This window comes from Octopus sinensis, linkage group LG2 (assembly GCF_006345805.1).
Source record: "Octopus sinensis linkage group LG2, ASM634580v1, whole genome shotgun sequence".
In the NCBI taxonomy this organism is placed as follows: domain Eukaryota; kingdom Metazoa; phylum Mollusca; class Cephalopoda; order Octopoda; family Octopodidae; genus Octopus; species Octopus sinensis.
Window position 1 is genome coordinate 138,804,147 of NC_042998.1, and position 23,733 is coordinate 138,827,879.

General features: G+C 36.8%; 1 protein-coding gene across 2 annotated transcripts in view; it reads left to right on the forward strand.

The window, feature by feature from the left end:
- LOC115232490 overlaps positions 1 to 20,825 on the forward strand; it is a 59,132-nt gene extending 38,307 nt beyond the window's left edge. Inside the window, exons 10-15 of one of the 2 annotated variants that reach the window (XM_029802391.2) lie at positions 2,636 to 2,761; positions 4,524 to 4,601; positions 10,925 to 10,996; positions 14,077 to 14,148; positions 18,400 to 18,471; positions 19,316 to 20,825. In XM_029802391.2, the coding sequence (XP_029658251.1) occupies positions 2,636 to 2,761; positions 4,524 to 4,601; positions 10,925 to 10,996; positions 14,077 to 14,148; positions 18,400 to 18,471; positions 19,316 to 19,590 (695 nt within the window). In that variant the 3' untranslated portion in view covers positions 19,591 to 20,825. The remainder of the gene's footprint in view (positions 1 to 2,635; positions 2,762 to 4,523; positions 4,602 to 10,924; positions 10,997 to 14,076; positions 14,149 to 18,399; positions 18,472 to 19,315) is intronic. The other variant, XM_029802392.2, reaches the window with a different exon arrangement.
- The last annotated feature ends 2,908 nt before the right edge of the window (positions 20,826 to 23,733 follow it).

Genomic DNA, 23,733 nt, shown 5'->3' on the forward strand with positions numbered 1-23,733 from the left:
TGGATATGGAAACTTATCATGGGATTACATAGAATTAGCAAAGTGCGTGAAAGATGAGTAGTAGTACTTGTGTTTACAAGAATAAATGACATCTGAGAATCTATTAAGTAATGAGGAGTTATGAAGGCGAAGAATGGTTAATGATTCTTTTAGACATAAATTTCACTTGCCGATGTTTGCATTGTAAAAGGGAACTTTTACTATGGACCAGGATAGGGCGTATGGACCAGGATAGGGCGTATGGAATATTTTGAGATTTAAAGTTGTGTACATACGTTGCTAAGGAGGTTGATAAATTAGAATTTGGATTGGAGAAAGAGTTCATGTGTGCACGGTAGCACACATGGACTCGAAATCTACGGTGCCGCCGATATATGTCCTTGTTTGGTGGGAGCATGGTGTTATAACACGGTACTTGTAGATTACATGTTTGCGTAGACAGAAGACTGCAAGAGGGCAAAATTGAGAGACACGACAATTGCAAGTTTTCCTACAAGTTCCACGGTTGGGGTTTACTGCTAGTGAGGTTGAGCTTCGTTTGTTCATTGCTAGTGGGGGAGAACCTGAAAGGTAATCTGTATTTGTATTAGATTGGGAAATGGTATTGCAGCTAGTATTTGTCGTTGCGTGGGTAGGATTGTGGGATGATGCTTGAGTATTCTATCGTTTAATTGAGTGGGATTACTAAGGGTTGTGTTATTGCTACTATGTGGGTAACTTGGGATGCAGTGTGAGAGTTTAGATGTTCAGAGTACTGGTGTTGGAATTTGTGTTTGTTCGAAGAGGCGATTATGGATCGAAAATTAGGTGTGGTGGAGTAGGAGATTTTCACGGATGATTTGTTAAATATGGGATAGTATTTATGCTGTGATAGAAAGTTAGATTTCAAGATTTTAAAGAAGAGTTTAGGTAGATATTTAAGTTGGAGAGAGAAAGGTGGTGCGAACCATAAGATTTCCGGCTACCTGGCCTTAGAATGTTTAGAGTATATGGCTGAAGTGAGTTGATCAGGAAGGGATGCTTGTAGCTGTTATAGGCTCGGGGTCGCCAGTAGGGCGGCCGAGTGTGATGTGTAAGGGTTTTTTAGAGTTGTTGGATTGGTGTAGAGTGAAAGTAGTGTCCGTAGATTCAGGGTTAGTATTGGGAAAGAGATGTGTTATTTTAGTTTTAAGTTTAGTGTTGGGGGTATGATAGTTTTTTTCGTGGTAGCCGCTTATTTGGTTAAAATTTTCTTCGTTAGCAGATAAGTTAGAGATTCTGATAGCCATGATTGTGATTACGCTACTAAAAGTAAGTTTAGAGTGATTAAAGAGGACATTTATATATTGTAAAGATTGATTGGGTTTATCAAAAGGGTGATATAGATTTGTGTTTAAGTTGAAAGTAACGTCTTGGAAACTAGCCCCCTTAGTGTCAATTTCGAATGAAATACTCAGGTTATAGTTTTCAAAAAAAATGTATGGGATTTCCTTGATGCATTCCACTGACGGTCGAGATGATCCAGTTGATGAAAGGAGTGCATCGCCCCTGTATAATCCACTGGAGAGGTTGGGGAAATATTGTTTAATTTGGGGGAGAAGGAATCGGTCAATTAAGTTATGCGCCCATGGTTATATCGAAGAAATCCGTAGATGAGTTGCAGGTTCAATTATTATCCTTAAAATGAATCAGAGTTTTCTTTGTAGCTAGGATGATATTGATATCCGATAGGGAGGTGGGAGCATATTTTCGGGTGAAGATTAAGGCTTTATTTAAGAGAATTGGTGATATAGAGGAATAATAATTTGAAATGTCAAAGTGAAGGATATGGTTGTGTTGTTTCTCATGAAGAGAGTGAAACCAAGTGATGACGTCTCCTGTGCAATTTCAGAGCGGAAGCTTGACGTTAACCCTAACTAGGGGTAGAATACGGTCAATAATGCATTTATTAATTCGACCTAAGTTGGATTTAGTGGCGCAAATTAACACAAAAGTCATGGTTCACATATTACCTTAGCCACCCTTCCCTCTTCCTCCCGTCTTCCACTTCAGTCAAAATGACTGAAACAAGTAAAATAATAGAAGAGTATAAGAAAAAGGAATATATATATGCATGTACACACACACACACACACACACACACACACACGTACAGTATGATATAGTTATCACGGCTGATCTTACCAATCGCGCTAGGAATACAACGGAGTGTTAGGTAGCAATCTGATTATATAACCTTACGCTCATCAGAGTTAGCCGATATGGAAAGGAATGTGGTGACTGCACTCTATTATCGGAGGTGAATGGACACATCTGGTTGCGGTTCCTATGAAAAAGATGGTGAAACGAAAATGAGCAAGGGATTAGGTTAGGAGTTATGTCCATTGGTTGAATTCGCTGTAAAGCCGGTAAGAGTTATCATGAAGTGTTTGAGGGAAATGTGTGCGTTATTAAGTGTGCTACTCCTGTGGGGATGAAATATATATTTCTTGCCGTAATGAACCAACTGTCTTTAAATGCTATGAGATCCCTTTTCTTTGATTTCTTTCGAAGTAATATTCAAGTGATGGCCCTGCAAAGGTACATAAATTATGTAAGCATATCGATCGTTTCAGTAAACATATTGATAATATTTAAAGATATTGATTTATTTTAGCTCCATCAATATGCCATATAAACGAAAGTACAATTGAGAATTTTATGAACGACATACTAATTAATTGTACTGGGAGAACAGGAACTCTAACAAACCTGAAGAATGGAGATGTGAAATTGTATTTGTGTAAGTAAAATGTATCGATATCTTAAAGTTGACTCTATATTGATAAAGTAGATGAGAGAAAATGCTTAGAACGGGAGAAAATATGGCGTACACCACACATATGCATACAGATACACGCACAAACGCACCCTTTCACATACACATACAGGGGTTGGACTAAATAATGGAAACACCTAGCATCATAGTATCATAATTTTGAAATATCTATAAAGCAATCAAAAGCTTGTTTATTTTTATGTTTTTTTATTCATTGTTAGTGCTGCTTAAGATGTTTGGCTAAAATTGTTGTTTCATTTCAGATACCATCAGAAAAAGGTAATTAAAATTCATTAAAATGATAGATCCATCGGACTTTCAAAGAGGTCAAATAGTTGGTGCTTGTATGGTAGGCGCTAGCGTAACGAAAACAGCCGAAATGTTTGAGGTATCAAGAAGTACTATCTCGAAAGTAATGACAGCCTTTGAGAAAGAGGGAAAAACCTCCGCGTCGAAACAAAACTCCGGAAGAAATCCAAAACGTTCAGATAAGGACCGTCGGACTCTTACGCGAATTTTAAGAAAAGATCACAAAAGTACAGCACCCAAAATTACCGCAGAGCTTAATGACCACCTCAAGAACTCGGTTTCCACAAAAACTGTTCGCCGGGAGCTGCAGAAAGCCGGATTTCACGGGTGGGCTGCAATCAGAAAACCACTACTTTCAAAAGCAAACGTTGCAAAGCGTTTAGAGTGGAGTAAAAACCTACAGAATTAGTCCCTAAGGCAGTTGAAGAATGTTATTTTCTTGGACGAGTCATCCCTTACCTCATTTCCGACCACCGACCGAGTATACATGTGGAGACGGCCAAAAGAAGCATTTGATGCAGAGTGCCTTCTTCCAACTGTTAAACATGGAGGAGTATCTGTGATGATTTTGGGTGGGGTGCTATATCTTGGAAATCCGCCGGACCAATGGTTTCCCTTCATGGCAGAATTAATAGTCAAGACAAAGGATTTTTATCTGATCAAATTCATCCTATGGTTGCAGAACTGTTTCCGGAGGGAAACGCAATCTTCCAGGATTGATAATGCACCAATTCACACAACTAAAGTTGTTACTGAATGGCACGAGGAACATTCTAGTGAAGTTGAATATCTTATGTGGGCACCACAGTCCCTAGATCTTAATATAATTGAACATTTATGGTGCATTTTAGAAAAACAAATAAGGAGTCGATATCCCCCACCATCATCACTAGAAGAACTGGAAACTCTTAGCTGAAGAATGGACAAAAATTTCTTTGGAAACAATTCCAACTTTGTACGAGCCCATATCTTGTAGGATTCAAGCGGTAATTTCTGCCAAAGGCGGTCCTACGCCATATTAAAATAAATTTGTTTGAAATTTTAAGGTCTTTTTCAATTATTTTGTCCAATACCTGTATATATATATATATATGTGCATACATACATACATACATACATACATACATACATGCATACATATATATATTTACATACATATATGGCATTGTATATGACTACTGATTTTCTAATGAATATTTTCACGAGGAATTCCACTTGCATTTTAGGAGCTTAAAAAATTCTTTGATATTTGACTTTTAATTCTCAAAGCACTAAACATTTATGAATATATTGCCAAACTAGTAGGATATTTATGTTGATTATAATGCACTATTCTGATTTGTTATATGGTGGTGTTAATATATAACCACGAATACATAAACCTTTTGTTCTGGTTTACGACTTCTTTGAATACCAGGTGATCAACCGGAGGAAATGAAAACAACAGCTGATCATCTGAGCACAACCGAAAGTTACAGTGTTCCTACAATATCTGGTATGTATTGCTTGTATTTTACTTAACGTTGACTTGAAATATAGACACAAAACTAAATGTTGCATGAGAAATACAGATATTAATTTATCAATACTTTAGGTAAGTGCACGATTTCTTGTTCCGCGCTATAAATCAGTAGATATTTATATTACGGAACAAAAATATTCTCCATAAAACCGAAATATTGATAAATTCACTCCACTGCTTATGTGTTTCCTGCAAGCCTCAACTTGCAGCAGTTTAAACGTAATATTAGCCGTAACAGTATCAGAGGTTGCGGAGATATCTGTAAAGGCCGAACTCAATGCCCCTTCATCGACAGCCAGTAAGTAAAAAAAAAACAAAAGAGAAACAAAAATATAAAAGAAATCTACAAATATGATCTGTGAAAATACATTCGAGAAATATTTTAATTTTCATTTTGATGCATTAATCTTCCTGAAATTGTTTAATTTCATTAAAGATTTTTATGATAATGAACTAGAGAATTGATTCAAGTTACAGAAATATTAAGATATAAATAATTGATTAACATTAATTAGGATTTCATAAATATTTATCACAACATGTTTTTTTGTTTTCTTGTTACACTCCCATACAGTCTCTTATAGTCTTATTGGGGAGCGGAGGTGATGACCAGTCGGGACTTGTTTCTCTTAAAATTATGACAATATAATCTGTATGAGTATAACATGAACAACAACGGCAACAGCTGCAGCAACGTCATAAACCAAGCAAATAAACAAAAGAAAGTAGAAATCCTATATGTTTCTGTAATTGAAACAATAACGAAATATTCGATGGTCATGTAGGATACAGTTTATTATTGAAGGAAAGAAAACATGTCTGAATGACCGAAATGATATATGCATGTATGTACACATACTTTACTTACATCAGCTTGCTTATGACAGCCCATCAAATGTGATGACAGAGTCGATCCAAGACATTCATCCTCCTCCGCCTTTATCATATTGTTCCTCATGGGAGTAGACGTGGCTGACAGGACCGATACGAGATAGGCAGTCCTGTCACATTGAAGGCACTGAACAACAGCCGTAGGGGGTTGATGACAAGCTCTCCTCCTGCGTTCACTTTCAAAGCGTTCTACGCAAGCATCACCCACAGACCTCCATTCTTTCGGATTAACAGCTAGGAGCTCCAACTGATTACAAGGGACACGGAATAAAATGAGAGTCCGCTTGAGAGGATCGTGAAAACGAAGCTTTTGATGTCTTTGAGGCCTACTTCTAGTTTCGATCTCGCTTAAGAGGACAATTTTTGGGAACCGGTTACCCAGCATCCAAATCACATGGCCAACCCAGCGGAGAAGACGACGAAGGATGCAGGCCTCAACGTCGTAGATCCCAGTCCTCAAGGGGATTTCGCTATGAGGCATATTATCCTTCCACCGAGACCAAGGATAATTTGGAGTGATCTGAAATGGAACACTTCAAGTTGCTGACCTGACGCCAATAAAAAGCCTAGCAAAACACATTTTAAAGCATTTCAGGAATTATCTCTCGCACTGCTAACTGAATGCATTCTTTAAGTTCAGCTAAATTATTATTCCATCCTCGGGATGGAGGTAGAGAATGTGATTGCAGCCAAATTGAAAAAAAAAAGTCGTGAATAGATTAGCGGAATCCAACAGAAATGAAAGTAAAATTATAAAAAAAAAATTATATACAAATTATAAAATTATAAACAAAATAAAAAATTTATACACTTTTAACACATATTAAACATGATAAGCATAAATAAAAGAGAGTTTTTTTTTTTAAATTGTCCGATTTTACTGAAATAGATAGTTAATTCTGGGACACCCTGTATATAGTGAAGGAAAATAGTGATTAACTAAATCCAGGCGAATATTTCATTAAATACTGTGTAGAAGTTGAACCCTGCTAAGTTGTCCGCTTATTGCTACAACAATCCGTATGTGTTGTTATTCTTTTCTTGTGACAGGAACAATTCGTAAATTTCACGGTCGAACGCCAATTGAATTCACAGAGTTTATTGGAAAAAACACGAAGAATGAAGATGCATTGTCAACGATTTAATTAGCTTTCACGTGCACAACACAAGCGCTGCATATTGTATTATGCATAATTATTCGATCTTTAATGGCATGTAATTGCCATGCTATTTTTTCTCAAAGTTCGAATATTTCTGCTCAATTTTGTTAATATTGAAATAATGTGGAAGGGGTTTAAAAGTAATAAATTCCAGACTACTCTCTTAATTTAATTGCCCAGTGTCCGTGTCACAGGCAAGAGGAAGTACCTTTATCAGATCTTCTTAGTGTTAATGACACCTAGTAGCTGTATGTATCTTGACAGTTGCAATTTAATCTATCAAGTCATCCCATAAGGTCTGTCCGATTAAAACTGAATGGAATTTAATGGCATTTTAGAATGTTTAATGGCATTAAAAATTATTTTTATGCATTTTTGTAAATTTAAATTAATTAAATATTATTTTATAGGATAATAGAATTAAAATTTCTTTGATTAAAACCCTTTCTAACGTGGAAGTATCCAAAGAGCATTTGAGGCACATAATGCTTTATGAGTACAAAAAAAGAAACTCTGCAGCCGAAGCGACTCGAAACACACTCAGTTTATGGGAAAGAATGCTTGAATGAAAGAACTTGTAGATGATGGTTTGCAAAATTCAGAAGTGGAGATTTCAACCTTGAAGATGAAGATCGAACAGGACGTCCAGTTGAGTTTGATGATAAGCTCCTTGAGGTATTACTTGAAGAAAATTGGTAATAAAGTTTAGTTCAAGCCATACAACTGTTCATTGTCATCTTCAACAACTTGGAAAGGTTCCTAAACTTGGAAAATGAGTGCCTCATGAATTGTGCAAAAGCAACCGCAAATCCTGAGTTGAAATCTGCTCTTCTCTCCATTCTCGCGAAATCATTTCACCCTTTTTGGATAGACTTGTGAGTGGTGACGAAAAATGGATCTTCGATCAAAATGTTAAACGTCGTAAACAGTGGCTTGGTAAAAGGAAAAAAAAAACTCAACCACAACCGATAAGGGAACTTCATGGGAAAAAGGTTCTTTTCTCTATCTGGTGGGATTGCAAAGGAGTAATTCACTTTGAATTGTTACCACCTAATGCAACAATCATCGCTCAAGTCTACTGTCAGCAATTGGAGCATTTAAACGAAGCTTTGAAGAAAAAAAGACCCGCTTTAGTGAATCGAAAAGGAGTGATATTTCATCAGGACAATGCGCGACCCCACACTGCAAAGATCACATTACAGAAGATCGAAGAGCTTGGGTGGGAAAAAATTCCTCATCTACCTTATTCTCCCGACCTTACTCCTTCAGACTACCATTTGTTTCGTAGTTTACAGAATCATTTGGGGGATATAACTTTCGCAAGCCAGGAGGAGGTGGAAACTGACATTTAAGAGTTCTTCGCTTTGAAACCGAAAGAGTTTTACATTGATGGGATTAAAAAGCTTGTAAATAGATGGAAGTCCTAGATAATCAGGGAAAGTACATTGATGATTAAATTTCAGTTAAATATAACATTTGATCACTTGTTTTCTTTATTCAAAATTCGGACAGAACTTATGGGATGACCTGATATGATGTGGTTAAGTGCAACTTAATAGTAGAAGAATGATTGGTTTTACTAGCGCTATAAAAGAAAATCTGTATCTACTAAGAAGAATATGCTTTTGACGGGTGGAGGAATTTATATTAAGTAAAATTACATTGCATAAAACCGGTAAGTAAAAAAAAATAAAGAAGTAAAAAAATAAAAATATCATAAATACGCTCTCTCACACACACGTAGTGTATACATGCATACACATATACACATATATACCCATACATATTTACGCATATATACAAAGTACATTTCTCTCTTTTCACTCACTCTCTCTCCTATATATATATATATATATATATATATATATATATATATATATATATATATATATATATATATATATATATATTATATATATATATATATATATATATATACATATATATATATATAGAGAGAGAGAGAGAGAAAAGAGTAAAAAAACTACAGAAGACTTGTTTTATAAGGTTGAAGAATATATTTAAGTCGTTATGTTATAAAATTTTGTAAATAGTAACATAGTTTTTGGAGAAATAATCGGTTTCGTGTAAACTTTTCAAATTTCTCAAATTTCTTTACCTACATCGTGTCATGTCTTCATTATGAAGTGCAAAGAAGAGTTCCAGGCTGGGGAGGTAATAAGGGATTTCTTCCGGTATAAGGGAGATAATCGCTTTATATTTTTTTCTTTTTTCAATGAGATGAGTTTCTCTGTATAAGAATGTTAGGATGGTTAAGTTCAGGCTTATATGTTTTAATGAAGAATGTTTCCTTGTTTAATCTAATTTGTGTTGGTGTTCCAATAGCACATTGAAAGGAAAGATTAAAAAGTGTGGTAGTAGTGGCTTTGCGCATTTCTCAATATGCTCACTAAAGGGTATCATTCTGTATTCTGTCTCCTCGTGCTCAAGCCTTCTCCACCTGCTACGATCAATAGCTATGCCCTCCCATGTGTCAGGAGAGATGCAAGCATCTCTTAAGGAAGCCTTCAGCAAGTCCTTATACCTCTTTTTTGGTTTATGTGGGGGGGTCGTTCTTCTTTAGCTAACTCTCCATAAAAGAGTTGTTTTGGCATCCTTGAATCCTTCATCCTGACCAGATGACCACTCCATCTGAACCTTTGCTTTAACATAAGATCTTCTATACTTTCGCACCGAGAGCCTTCCAATATTTCAAGATCACTGATGCGGTCCTCCCACTTAATGCCATAGATCCGTCTGAGACACATCTGATGGAAACGTTCCAGTTGTTTAAGGTGGTATCATTCTGTATTCTGGGAATGCAGTAATTTTATTCAGCTGAATACACGTCATTGATTGGTTGAAATTACCGAAATACGACTACTTTAACACGAAATAACTTTGAAGATGTAAATTTTTCTCAACAACACTAAGAGTAAAAGATGTTTTATATGACACATTCTACCAGTATCTGAAGTTTGAAAGTGCTTAGTTACAAAAAATTAATTCCTCGATCTGCCGTTCAAAGGAAAAGATACAAAATGATAAATTAAAACACTTGGTTTCGCATTGGCCTCCCACTGGGCATCTGCTGTAGTTCCTACTTGAATATTCCGCCTCCAATCGTGGCCTATGGATGTTAACTAAAATATTCTTAATACCAAAAAGACTCTTAGGCTGTGTCTGTTGAATAGGCGTATATGTATGTATGGATGTACGTATGTATGTATGTATGTATGTATGTATGTATGTATGTATGTATGTAGTATGTATGTATGTATGTATGTATGTGTACGCGTGTGTGTAGGTGCGCGCGCGTGTTTGTGCTTATCCTCCACCAGTGCTCGACAATGGCTTGTTTATGTCCCGGTAATGTACCGGTCCAGCAAAGGAGACCAATATAAAAACTACCAGGCATTAAAAACGTAAGTACTGGGGCCGGTACGTGTGACTAAAACCCTTCAAGGCAGTGCTCCAGTATGGTCACAATGACTAAGAAAAGTGAAAGATACTTGACTCGAATTCCTATTGGTCCTTTGCCCAAAATAAAACACAGATTGTTTAAGATTGGCACTTGCAAATAAATATTTTTACTAGAAATTTGACTGGCATTTTAGATAATTAGTGAAAGAAGTATATATTTCTTTACTACCGACAAGGGGCTAAACACAGAGGAGACAAACAATGACAGACAGATGGATTAAGTCGATTATATGGACCCTAGTGCGTTACTGGTACTTAATTTATCGACCCCGAAAGGATGAAAGGCAAAGTCAGCCTCGGCGGAATTTGAACTCAGAATGTAACGGCAGGCGAAATACCTATTTCTTTACTACCCACAAGGGGCTAAACACAGAGGGGACAAACAAAAACATACAAACGGATTAAGTCGATTACATCGACCCCAGTGCGTGACTGGTACTTAATTTATCGACCCCGAAAGGATGAAAGGCAAAGTCGATCTCGGCGGAATTTGAACTCAGAACGTAACGGCAGACGAAATACCACCCAGCGTTTCGCCCGGCGTGCTAACGTTTCTGCCAGCTCGCCGCCCTCTGAAAGAAGTATATGATACCTGACTTTTAGTTGTCATGACAGCAAATATTTGTGCTTACATAGCAAACCAGTAAGGTTTATGTTAATTATAATGCACTATTGTAATCTGTGTAGTGGTTTCTGCTTATAGCAACTACTAGATAAGTATCAGAAAATCCTGTATTGTTATTTCCATTTTTTGAATTCCAGGCAGTGAACCGACAGGAAGAGAAAATGGCCAATTGAGCAACACTTCAAATTCCAGTACTTTTACAACTCCCAGTAAGTATTACTTGTATTTTGCTTAATATTTTTCTAAAATAGGTAGAGGGTTATAGTCAGCTATAACAACTCCTGTACTTGACTGCTACTTTACTGCATCGATCCCGAAAAGATAAAGGCTAACAAGATTTCAGGAGGATTCGTACTCAAAACGTAATGAGACGAAACTAAATAACCATATGTCCTCTTTAATATATTCAAACTGGCACTCCGCCGGTAACGATAACAAGGGTTTCAGTTGATCCGATCAACAGCGTGTTCATGAAATTAACGTGATAGTGGCTGAGCATTCCACAGACACGTGTACTCTAACATTTTTCTCAGGGTGATTCAACGTGATCAAAATGTGACAAGGCTGACCCTTTGAAATACAGGTACTACTCATATTTGCCAGCTGAGTAAACTGAAGCAACGTGAAATAAAGTGTCTTGTCCAAGGACATAACGCACTGCCAGGAATGGAACTCACGTACTTGAATATATTTGATATTCACTTAATATTAAGGGTAGAGTTTAGTAGCGGTCATTTAGCAGCGATTCGAAAAATTTAAAAAAAAGCCTTTAGTTACGGCATTTTACGTTCAGACTGTATTTCCTTCTGTTGCGAACTTCAATTTCATTTTCCCGAGGTCGAGAAAATAAAGTACCTATCAAGTACTGGTGATCGATATAACTGACTGTTCCCTTTTCTCAAACTTGAGACCCTGTGCCGATCAAGAAATCATGATTATTGGTAGAACTGCCTCTGTACTGTTGTTAGAAATCGATGGAAATTGATAGAGTGACTCATTTAATAGATTGATATTGATGCTCTTGACTCCCACCGAAATTCACTTTTCCATTCATCTGCCCAGGATGGATAAAATCAAGTCCCCAGATATAAACATGGCGTTAAATCAATAGACTATGCTCGCCTTCAAAATTCAAAATACTGTGATTAGGTACACTTAGTGACCTAGACGGTAAAGAGTGAATGAAATTTGATTTCGTTTCTCTATGTGAAGGCGCATGACCTAATGGTTAAGGCGTTGCACCCATAATCACAAGATCGTACTTTCGATTCTCGGGCGGCGCAGTGCGTTGTATTCTTAGGCAAAACACTCCATTTCACGTTGCTCCAGTTCACTCAGGTGTAAATGAGTAACCTTGCGACGGACTGGCGTCCCATTCAGCTAAAATATTGTGATCTCGTTGCTTATACGCCCTATGAGACCTATGACTCGAACATTGTAATGTCAAGGGACTTACTTTTTTTCTTTAATCTATACTGAAAAAACATTGATTTCGTTTATCTATACGGAGATAAATACAGCTGAAGGTGATTTCGCGTTTCGTCTCCGCAGCTTAATATTCACTCTATTTGAACACGAATTCGAAAACTTTCAGAGATAACCCGACAAGTATGCATTGTGACCTTTTATATTTATTTGTATCTAGCAATAATAGATAGAAACTCATCAATTATAGATGTTTTTAAGGATATTGAATTTGATTGATTAACAAATCGAAAGTTGGGTGACTCGTATCCAAGTCACAGGATGCCTACAATCAACATCTTCAATGAGTAAATTATATCAATGCACAATTGATCTGATAAACGAAGGAACGGTGAATGTATATGAAGAGTAGGAGGTAGGCACTCCGTAAAACGAGACTATAATCCAACTTCAACCTTCATTTGGTGTAAACTCAACTTCTCTTAAGGTCACTAATGCCCTTGGAGAGGGTATTAGTGTATTAGTCGTGACGTCACTGGTGGTAAGCTGTATCGGGCTTCGCCTTTCCCTTGAATAATATTAGTGACGTGGAGAAGGGAGATTGGTATGAAGAAGCGACTGATGGTCTTCCATAAACAACTTTGCCCGGACTTGTGCCTTGGAGAGGAACTTTCTAGGTGCAATCTCATAGTCATTCATGACCGAGGAGTTCTTTACCCTCTTCATCCTCGGAGAAGACATGAGCGTTACGATATTCTAAATCCATTTTACCCACTCCTTAAAAATAAAACCTTTGAATTTTGTCAAAAAGAAGTTAATATTGCAATGGTGGCAGACACTGTAGTGCAAGCGGTAAACTCCTCGTAAACTAGACAGCGACGTAGTCAAGTAATGAGAAGAAATACTCTTCATTTTGAGACAAGTGAGTCCGTAACGTCACACATTCCCATCAACCATATCATGTAAAACTTTAGGTACATAAAACTAAATATATACAAACGGTTTCTTTTTTTTTAGTATGATAATGCAGTAAAATTTAAACTTTAAAAAACTAAAGAATAACTGTAGAGACGTGAAATATATTTCTATGCACGTCGCATCTCAGAACGCACTTCATCGAAATAAATCAGAAAATTTATAACTGAACTGCTAGGGAACTGTTTTTATTTCATTTTCATCTCATTATTGATAACTACAGTCTTATTTTATTTATGTTCCTCTAACAGATAGCAATAAAAGTGTATCCAGCACAACAAAGGAAAACCAAATGCTGACTTCTACCGAATCACTAAACACTAGTATCTAAGATTTAAATATATATTTCTTTAATTGAAATATTGATAGACATAAATAATATTTTCTTATATATATATTTACTGAAAAAGAACGCAAAATATTGTTTAAAGTCCTAAGATTCATAGGGCTGGTTCCCTGGTTTCCCTGGCATAAAAGTGATCAAGATTATAATGTTCCCCGAACACAATGATCTGCCCGTTCTGGGAACCAAAATCATAGTCTTAAAATCGTGAGTGAAACCCTCTTACTACTATGCTACGCACCTTCACATATTCGTACTCGGGTACTGTAAATTAGACTATACCATTCCTAATGTATTAATAATCTATGTAAAGTGAGGTTTAAAAGAATGTCGAATATCAAAATCAGGTGACGGATTCGGGTTGACAGATTACTGCCAAAATATATTTAGCCAACAACTTTTACGTTTTCCAAGGGTACAGTCAAACAAAATCGAACCCGCTAAAGTGTACTCGCGGATTAAAAGGTTCAATGAAACAGTTTTAATTTAATTTTCATTTCATTATGCACAGTTATTGCTTTGTTTTGTTTTATTTTCCTCTGTCAGGTAATAAAAACAGTATATTCAGCACAATAATAGGAAACTCAATGACTACTTATTCCGGATCACTAAAAACTGGTAAACGTCTAAATTTAAATATTTCTTTTAATGAAATTTTGATAATATAAATAATACAGTGATACTTCGCAGTACGACTCTCATTCGTTCCATGACCGAGCTCGTTTTATGATTTACTCGTTTTACAAATCAATTTTCCTCTTTGCAATTAATTAAAATACAATTAATCCGTTCCATCCCACCAAAATCACCCGAGAACAATTTTTTATGGATTTTAAAACGGAAAAGGTACAGTTACAAGGAAAATAATTATAAAACATAATAAAAGAGAATGCAAAAGAAATAAGTAAACTGGTTTTATTAACTGAATTACCTTAAAGATGGGACGATTTGTGCGCGAGGAAGACAATGGAGCGTTGAGGAGGAGGATTACAGTTTGGAAAGAGAATGTCCTTTCCTTAAGACTTTAGGAAGAACGATTTCTGGCGTTTTCTCTCTCACTTCGCTTAATTTAGCTTTTTGAACACTTTCTTCTCTTTTCACGCTGGTAGTTTCATTACAAACATACCAAGGAAAGTTTACTTTTTCCTGCCTCTCAAAATGTTACGAAAATGCGCCAGAGCAGTATCATTAAATAAAGCAGCTGCACGACCTGTAGATACTTTTTCAGGATGATATTTTTCTACAAATTCAGAAACATACTGCCACTTTGCCAACACTGCCTTTATGTCACTTGTAGAGATAGCCTTCTCCGTTACACTGTCCTCCCCTGGGGAACCAATCTCATCCACCGCATCCGAATGCAGCTGCTCCTGAAACTTCAAGAGTTCATCTGTCGTCAGCTCCCCTGAGTGTTCCTCGACGAGATCGATAATGTTCCCATCGTCAACCTCGAGGCCCATGGACTTGCCAAGAAACACTATCTCCTCGATTACACGTGTCTCAGACTCAAACCCCTCGAAATCTCTTTTGGATACGCAGTCAGGCCACAGTTTCCTCCATTCAGAATTAAGGGTTCTCCTCGTTACGCTCTGCTAAGCCATATCGATGATTTACAGGTAGTAAACAATGTTGTAGTGCTCCTTCAAAAACTCACGAAGGGTTAGATTTGTATTTTCGGTGACTTCAAAGCACCAACGAAACAGGTGTTTGGTGTACAAATTCTTAAAATTAGAAATCACCTGTTGGTCCATGGGCTGCAAGATAGGGATGGTATTGCGTGAAAGGTACAGAACTTTTATGGATTTAAATTCATTCCGGATATCATCTTCGAGGTTAGGAGGGTGAGCAGGAGCATTGTCGAGGATGGGAAGGTTCCTGAGAGGAAGATCGTTCTTCAGAAGGTACTTTTTCCCTGCTGGTCCGTTTGCTCTCCACATGATCTGCAGCTTCTCTTTCAGGATTTTGTGCGGCTTGAACGCTCATGGATTTTCGGAATTGTAGACAAGGAGTGGCTTAATCTTCAAGTCTCCATTCGTATTGGTACAAAGGGAGAGAGAGAGTTAGCCTATCTTTCATAGGCTTGTGGCCTGGCATTTTCTTCTCTTCTGCACTTATATAGGTTCTTCTAGGCATTTTTTTCCAGAAAAAGTCCAGTTCCATCGCAGTTAAATACCTGTTTTGCGATGTACTCCTCGGCTGCGATGAGCTGACGGAATTTACGAGCGAAATCTTCAGCTGCCTTCGTGTCAGAACTCGCTGCTTCTCCATATCTGACGACACTATGAACACCAGTCCTCTTCTTGAAATTATCAAACCAGTTGTGACTGGCCCTAAGTGCGTCTGCTGACGTCTCCTCCGTCGATGTTCCAGGGTTCTGCTGCAGTGCTCGTGCTTTCTCGCAGGTGATGGTCTCCGTCATGTCTTCATTGACAGATGTGCGTTGCTTAGAGAGCCTGGTGACAAACTTTGGCTGTTGTAACGGCCTTGATCTCGTCGTTTTTCTTCAGGATGTTGCAGGTCGTCGATGCTTCGGCCGTATTGACGTACTATGTCCACTAAACATACTCTTCTCTCATATTTATCAATGAGTTCCTTCTTCAATTCTGTCGTTATCAGCTCTTCCTTCTCGGTACTGTCCTTTGCACTAACCTTCTTAGGACCCATGGCTAACACAACTAATCATCATAAAATAATAGCAAAAGCACACAAGACTAAAAAAGAAAAAACTGGGAAAAACACGAGATAAACACATAAACTGGGCGAGTGGAGTCTGCGCTTGTTGGGAGGGCGTGTGCGAGCTCAGCGCCAACTAGCAATCGCTTGTATGAAACTTACTCTTACTGCGGATTTCCGCTCGTGTTTCAAGACAAAAATCCGCACGGGCCTCGGCTCGTACAGCAAATTACTCCTACTATGGTGCACTCGTACTGCGATGTTCTATTGTATTTTCTTATATAAATAAACTGGATTGCATCGTCCCTAGAGTATTAATAATCTATGTAAAGTGAATTTTTAAAAATTGGATTACGGATTTGGTTTCACAGAAGATTACTACCAGACTATGTTTTGTTTAGATAAAAGGTTCTGTATTTCAGGTTGTAAAATCGGATGCTCTTTCATTATTTAGCATCGCAGTTGTATCCATCAGTCACATCATGTAATATCAAATTCCATTAATTTAATACAATACAGTGCTGAAAATGACCCCAACGTTACCATGCATAAATAAATATTCTCAGGGAAGTTATAAATTTAATATATTCAACCAGTGTTTGCATACATTTTTCCATAATGGCAGTCAATTTGTTAACGTTTAATCTGAAAATCGATCGCATCACCCTCATGAAAGTTCAGTTAAGTATTGCTTCATGATAAAAAAACTCAGTAGCATTAGGAAAACTAAAACGCTGTCTTCAATATAAACGGGAAAATAAAATTAAACAAGTATTTTCTTAAAAAGCAAAACAAAATAATCTCCCCGTCCAGAAATGATGAAAATTTGAAAACGGTAAACAAAATCTGAAAAATTTTAGTGATAACCCATGAAATATGCACTGTCCGCTTCTGTATTTGCATCTACTAATAATTTACGGAAATTGATCAGTTAATTAATTATAGACAAGTTATAAAGAAGACCGAATGTGATCGATTAATTAAACGAATGCCAGGTGACTCGTATCTTAGTGAAATTATGAATACAGTCAAACTTTAATTACTCTTTTAATCTTTTACTTGTTTCAGTCATCTGACTGCGGCCATGCTGGAGCACCGCATTTAGTCAAGCAAGTTGACCCCAGGACTTATTCTTTGTAAGCCCAGTACTTATTCTATCGGTCTCTTTTGCCGAACCGCAAAGTTACAGGGACGTAAACACACCAGCATCGGTTGTCAAGCGATGTTGGGTGACAAACACAGGCACACAAACACACACACAAATACATATATATATACATATATACGACGGGCTTTTTTTCAGTTTCCGTCTACCAGATCCACTCACAAGGCTTTGGTCGGCCCGAGGCTATAGTAGAAGACACTTGCCCAAGGTGCCACGCAGTGAGACTGAACCCAGAACCATGCGGTTGGTAAACAAGCTACTTACCACACAGCCACTCCTGCGCCTAATAAATCAATATTAATTATTAGATAAATTAAACAGTTGATATAATCATAAAATAGCTGATATAATTAATGTACCAATGGTAGATGTAACTAAAGTGTGGGAGGTAAGTAGTCTGTAAATCGAAATGGTAACCCAACTTCAATCCTCAACTAATGCAAACTTAGTACATTTAGAATTGAACTTTAACACTGTGAACACTTGAGTACGATTTAGCGGGAACAATTTCGCTTGATTCTACTCATAGAAGACGAAAAGAAGGGCGGCCACGTAGTGTTGTGTTTAAGGCTAAACATAACGATGAATATTGGTGAGTCGTAAATGCAAACCTATGAGCTCTTCTGCTTTTGCGTCATCCAGTGGTATAGGTAAAGGTAGGTAAAGTTACCTTCTCGAGTCATACCGATTCATAAGGGCTGGTTTCCCGGTTTCATGGCGTATACGTTCCCCACCTGGACGGGACGTCGGTCATCGTAGGATTACTCATTTTTGCCAGTTCAGTGGACTGCAGCAACATGAAATGAGGTGTTTCGCTCAAGAGCAAAACGCGTCGCTCGGTCCAGGAATCGAAACCACAATCTTACGATCATGAGTCCATCACCCAAACCACAAAGCCACACACCTCCACCAATGATAAAATCAAACAAAATCACATTAGCTAAAGTGTGCTTGCGATTCAAAGGTTTAATGAAACTCGATTTTCATTTCAATATTGATAACCGTTGTCTTATTTTATTTTCCTCAAACAGATAGTGAAACAAGCATATCCAGCACAACAGTAGAAAGTCAAATGTCAACTTCTTCCGAGCCACCAAACACTGGTAAATGTCCAAGATTTCATTATGCGTTTCTTTGACTGAAACACGGATTGGTATAAATATTACCTTCTTCTGTTGATACTGTAATTTAAATTGTACCGTCTCTAAGGTATTAATAATCAATATAAAATTAACTAGAACGAAAAGACAAACGTCAAGGTTACGGATCTGGCTTGATTGAAGATTACTGCTAACGTATATTTTGTTTGGAGACAGAAACGGGATCCGAACAAGCAAACTTTTCAATTTTTCAATTTGGGTCGCTTTGATTATCTTTCTCTTCTCTCTCCTCTCTCTTGCTCGCTCTCTCCCCAACTCTGTATTTATGTGTATATATGTATGTATGTTCGCGTATATATATATATATATATATATATATATATATAGTCTCCAAAATGTGTATCTTTCTCTCTCTCCCTATATATATATATATATATATATATATATATATATGTGTGTGTGTGTGTGTGTGTGTGTGTGTGTGTGTTGTGTGTGTGTGTGTGTGTGTGTGAGTGTGTGCGTGTGTGAGCGCGTGTGAGTGTGTATAAGAGAAAATAATATGGTCATAACATGATAATGCTCAATTCGTTTCTTACATATGCTTCAATACTTGGTAACATATGATGTCACACTACAGGTGCAACAAGTAGGTGCAGCTTATCATAAATGATGTCACGAAACAGACATATCGATCAAAATCGTGTTAAGCTTTTCAGCACGGCAAACCAGTATTTCTCTGTTCTATGGCGTGTTCTCCAAAGCCCAAGTTAAATAGAACATTTATATAATTCTTTCTTTAAAAAAGGATATTTCAATTTATTTATTTCACATTTTATATTCCCGTCAGGATCGAATGGATCCAAATGCATCTGTAGCTGTACAGAACAAATACCAGAGACTGAAGCCGAAATTAAGGAACGAATGGAAAACACTCGAAAAGAACTTACAGTGAAAAAGAACGCAACTTCACGATACATAGCTACGAAAATCAGTGCCCCGGATGAGCGAGTGTCTTCTCAGACTATGGGCGCATTAGCAATTATCATGCTTTCAGTAATTGCTGGATTAATTATCATTCCAGATATCTTATATTTATTGAAGAAAATGTTTGATACTTTGTAAACTCTTCTTTCGGTTTTATGAAGAAAATACCCAAAAGTCACCTACAGTTTATTTTTTCACATGTTTTATATATAAACTGCCATTAAATTTAATTATGTTTTTATGTTTTAGTGTTGCAAAAGACAAAGACAACGAAATAGTAATGCATTATAAATCGATGTAATATTGTTTGTTCGTTCAGCTGTTATACTTTAATTAGTAAGAGAGTTGGAGTGAGAGGTGGAGTAAAAGTGAATGAGGAGGAGGAGTGTGTGTAGGTGAGGAAGGAGTAGAGAAAGATGTGTAACAAGGCCAAATGCACCACGTTATTAGTTGAAAGGAGAGGCAAAGAGCGAGAGAAAAAAGATAACGAGAGAAAAGACGGAGAGAGAAGTATTAATGACGTGCTGTAGGGTGTGGAGGAAAGGGTAAAGAGAGATATGTTTAGCATACAATATTTAGCAGAGGGTGATGTTCTGGTGGTGAGGTTAAAAAAGACCGATAAAGAGAGATGGACAGGACAGGCAGTTACATTAAGAGAGAGAGAGAGAGAGAGAGAGAGAGAGAGAGAGAGGGAGGGAGAGGCAGTTCGCATTTGTATTGTCAAGAAGGAAATGAAATGTGCTTTGTTACTGAAAACTATAGTGATGATGATGTGGGGGCTGTTGGTGGTGGTGAGGGGGTGTTGATAGTGAAAGGAAGATTTTTTATTGAACTATCTTTATACTATTATTCTACGTATTCGTTCACACTTTACGCGTTAGCTTGGAAGAGTGGAGATGGAGCAATAGAGAGGAAGAAGGAATGTGAGAGAGGAGACAGCCAGCCGATTCATTATGCTGTCACTCATGTGGTTAGTGGAAGTGAGAGGTGAAGAGAAGGAGAGAAATGTTAAAGATATGAAGAGGGGAATCAGGTTAAAAAGTTCGTTGAAAAGGTAGAGAGATAGAGAGAAATACAAAGTGCTAAGCAGAGAGAAATTTTAAAATCATATAATAAATAATTGTGACTGGAAGTGAAATAACTTTAGCGAAATAAAAATAAGAAGGCAAATCAACCTTTCTTTCTTAAATAGTTTCTCTTAATATTTTCGCTCTGTGGAATTTCCACGGGCCTATAGAACTTGACATGAAGAGAGAATTTTTGAGTAGGAAAACATAGTCTTAACACCTTTTCCAATGTTGTTAGCGATGTAAATAAATCGAAATCGCTCTAGTTAAGCTTGACAGAAATATATTTACATGGAGCACAGGAAAAAAAAATACAGAATAAATGTACAGGGTAAAATAAGAAAATACGATTTTCATAATTTGACAGCTGTTTCAGGAAACCTGGAGTTATCTAATAATCATAATCATAAATAGCAGATGAAATATGCAAAATGTCATGGGTATATAACCGGTAAACAGTCACATAATATTACAATAAATCCGGCTTCACTCACCAAGAGAACATTGGCAAATGCGGTTCCGTAGTAATGATAGCGAAAACAAACGGTTAAAGAGGAAAGGAAGCAGAACGAGATCAGGGATCAAATAAAGTGTTACAGAGGAATTCTTGTTTGACTCTTTTGATACATCACAATTTTATACATTCACAAATTTTACTGTAGTTAATTTGCTCTGGAATTTATTGAAGAATTCTAATAAAACATCAATTATTTTTTCTCGAATAAAAATAAGTTGACTAACCTAATTTTATTCTTTTATTCGTTTTTCTTTCACTTGTCTCAGTCACTGAACTGTGGCCATGGTGGGACACTGCTTTAAATGGGTTAACTGATCACAATGATTCCATTTCTAATATATTTTAAACGTCTGATACTTATTTCATGGTTGTCTTTTGTTGAACTGCTAAGTTACGGGGACGTAAACACAGCAACACCGGTTGTCAAGCAACGATGGGAGACAAACACCGAAACAAAGACACACACACACACATAGGTATACATACATACATACATACACACACGCACACACACACACACACACACACACACACACACACACACATATATATATAAGAACAGTTTGACTCAGTTCCATGCAACTTAAATTTTCGCAGGCTCGTAGAACAAACCTATTACTTTAGACATCTAGATACCTGACCAGATAAGTACATGTGCATGTATGTATGTAGGCGCACACATGGCTGTGGCGTGGCTGTGTGGTAAGAAGCTTGCTTTCCAACCACATATTTCCAGGTTCAGTCCTACTGAGTGAGTGGATTTGGAAGACGGAAACTGAAAGAAGCTCGTCGTATGTATATATATATATATATATATATATATGCCAAATCCACTCACTCAGTAGGACTGAACCTGGAAATATGTGATTGGAAAGCAAGCTTCTTACCACACAGCCACGCCACAGCCATGTGTGCGACTACATACATACATGCACATGTACTTATCTGGTCAGGTATCTAGATGTCTAAAGTAATAGGTTTGTTCTACGAGCCTGCGAAAATTTAAGTTGCATGGAACTGAGTCAAACTGTTCTTATACATACATACATACATACATACATACATACATACATACATACATACATACATACATATGTAAATAAATGTATTTGGTATATATGTAAATAAATGTATTTTAAACATTTACGACTTTTTGAAATTTAGGTGCATTTTCAACAACACATTTTCATATATATATAGAAAAATGTGTTGTTGAAAATGTTTAAAATACATGTATTTACATATATACCAAACTAGTTTCAACAATAATTTTTGTTTATCAATGGTAAAAGTTTAAAATTAGAAAACACATCTTTAAAAGTTTCAATGTTGACAAATTAAAATGTTTCAATGTTGATAAATTAACATGTTCAAAACAGAAGGTGTAAGTTTGAATGTTCATAGCAGTCAATAAAATTAAAACTGTATATCAGTTTGAATGTACAAAGTTCATTAATTTTAGTGGTAGTCGACAAGTCATTCTGAAAAAGACAAGTGTGAAATGAACACTTGAAGCTAGGATACGTTTTTCTCTATAATGTATGGGTCCCTCACAAACTCTCAGAAAAGAATTACTTGGACTAATATTCCATTCGTGATATGCTTTTGAAACGGAATGAAAACATGCCTTTTTTAAAAACAACTTGTGACTGGAAATGAAAAATGGATTATGTACGAAAACGTAGTGCGGAAAAGATCCCGGAGTTTGTGTAAGGATTCTCCAAAACAGCAACCAAAGACGAATATCCATGCCAAGAAAGCTATGCTTTGTGTTTGGTGGGATCATAAAAGCATTATTTATTTTGAGCTTCTCCCACAAAACCAGATCATTAATTCTGACGTGTACTGTCGTCAGCGGGCTAATATGAACTAAAAAAATCAAAGAATTGAGGTCTGAGAGTGTCAACAGGAAAGGGGTAGTGTTCCAATAAGACAATGCCTGACCACAGGTGTTTTTGGCTACCCGAACAAAGTTACATGAACTTGACTGGGATCTCTTACCTCATCCACCATATTCTCCTGATATTGCACCATCCGACTACCACTTGTTTTTATCTCTACAGAACTCATTACAAGGGAAAACATTTAACAATTTAGATGGAATCAAAAGTGCATCTAGATAATTTTTTTCTTTAAAACCAGTCAAATTTTATGGTGATGGAATATCTAAATTGCGTGGTAGATGGGCAAAGGTCATTAATAATAATGGAAATTATTTCATTGAATAAAATTTATTAAAAGGTCATTTAATTAATATCTCTTTTTGCACAGAACTTTCCGGATAATTTTATATATATGGTTCGGATCATTTTCCAACCAAGTGGTTCCTCGTTCAATCCCACCAGGCAGCACATTCAGTAATCACCGTCTATCACAGTTTCGGACAGAGCAATAATTTCCGAGTGACATTGCCGAATGGATAGAGTGGAGAAAGTCACGCACTTTTGACAAGTTGTGGTGCACCCGAGCACTGTATACAATAATTTCATTATTTTTATTATTATTATTCAGTAGTTTTATTTTTATAGCGTGCTTTCACTTCACTACCAAGCGCAGCTCTGTGTGCCTTGGGTATGTGCTGTGATTTGTTGTGATGCTCTGATGGTTATTGTATGGAAAGTGTTCTGCGTAGGATGTGTGCAGTGCCTAGTAGTGCAATTTTCTGTATGTTATATGTGTTTGTAAGTCCTGGTGTTT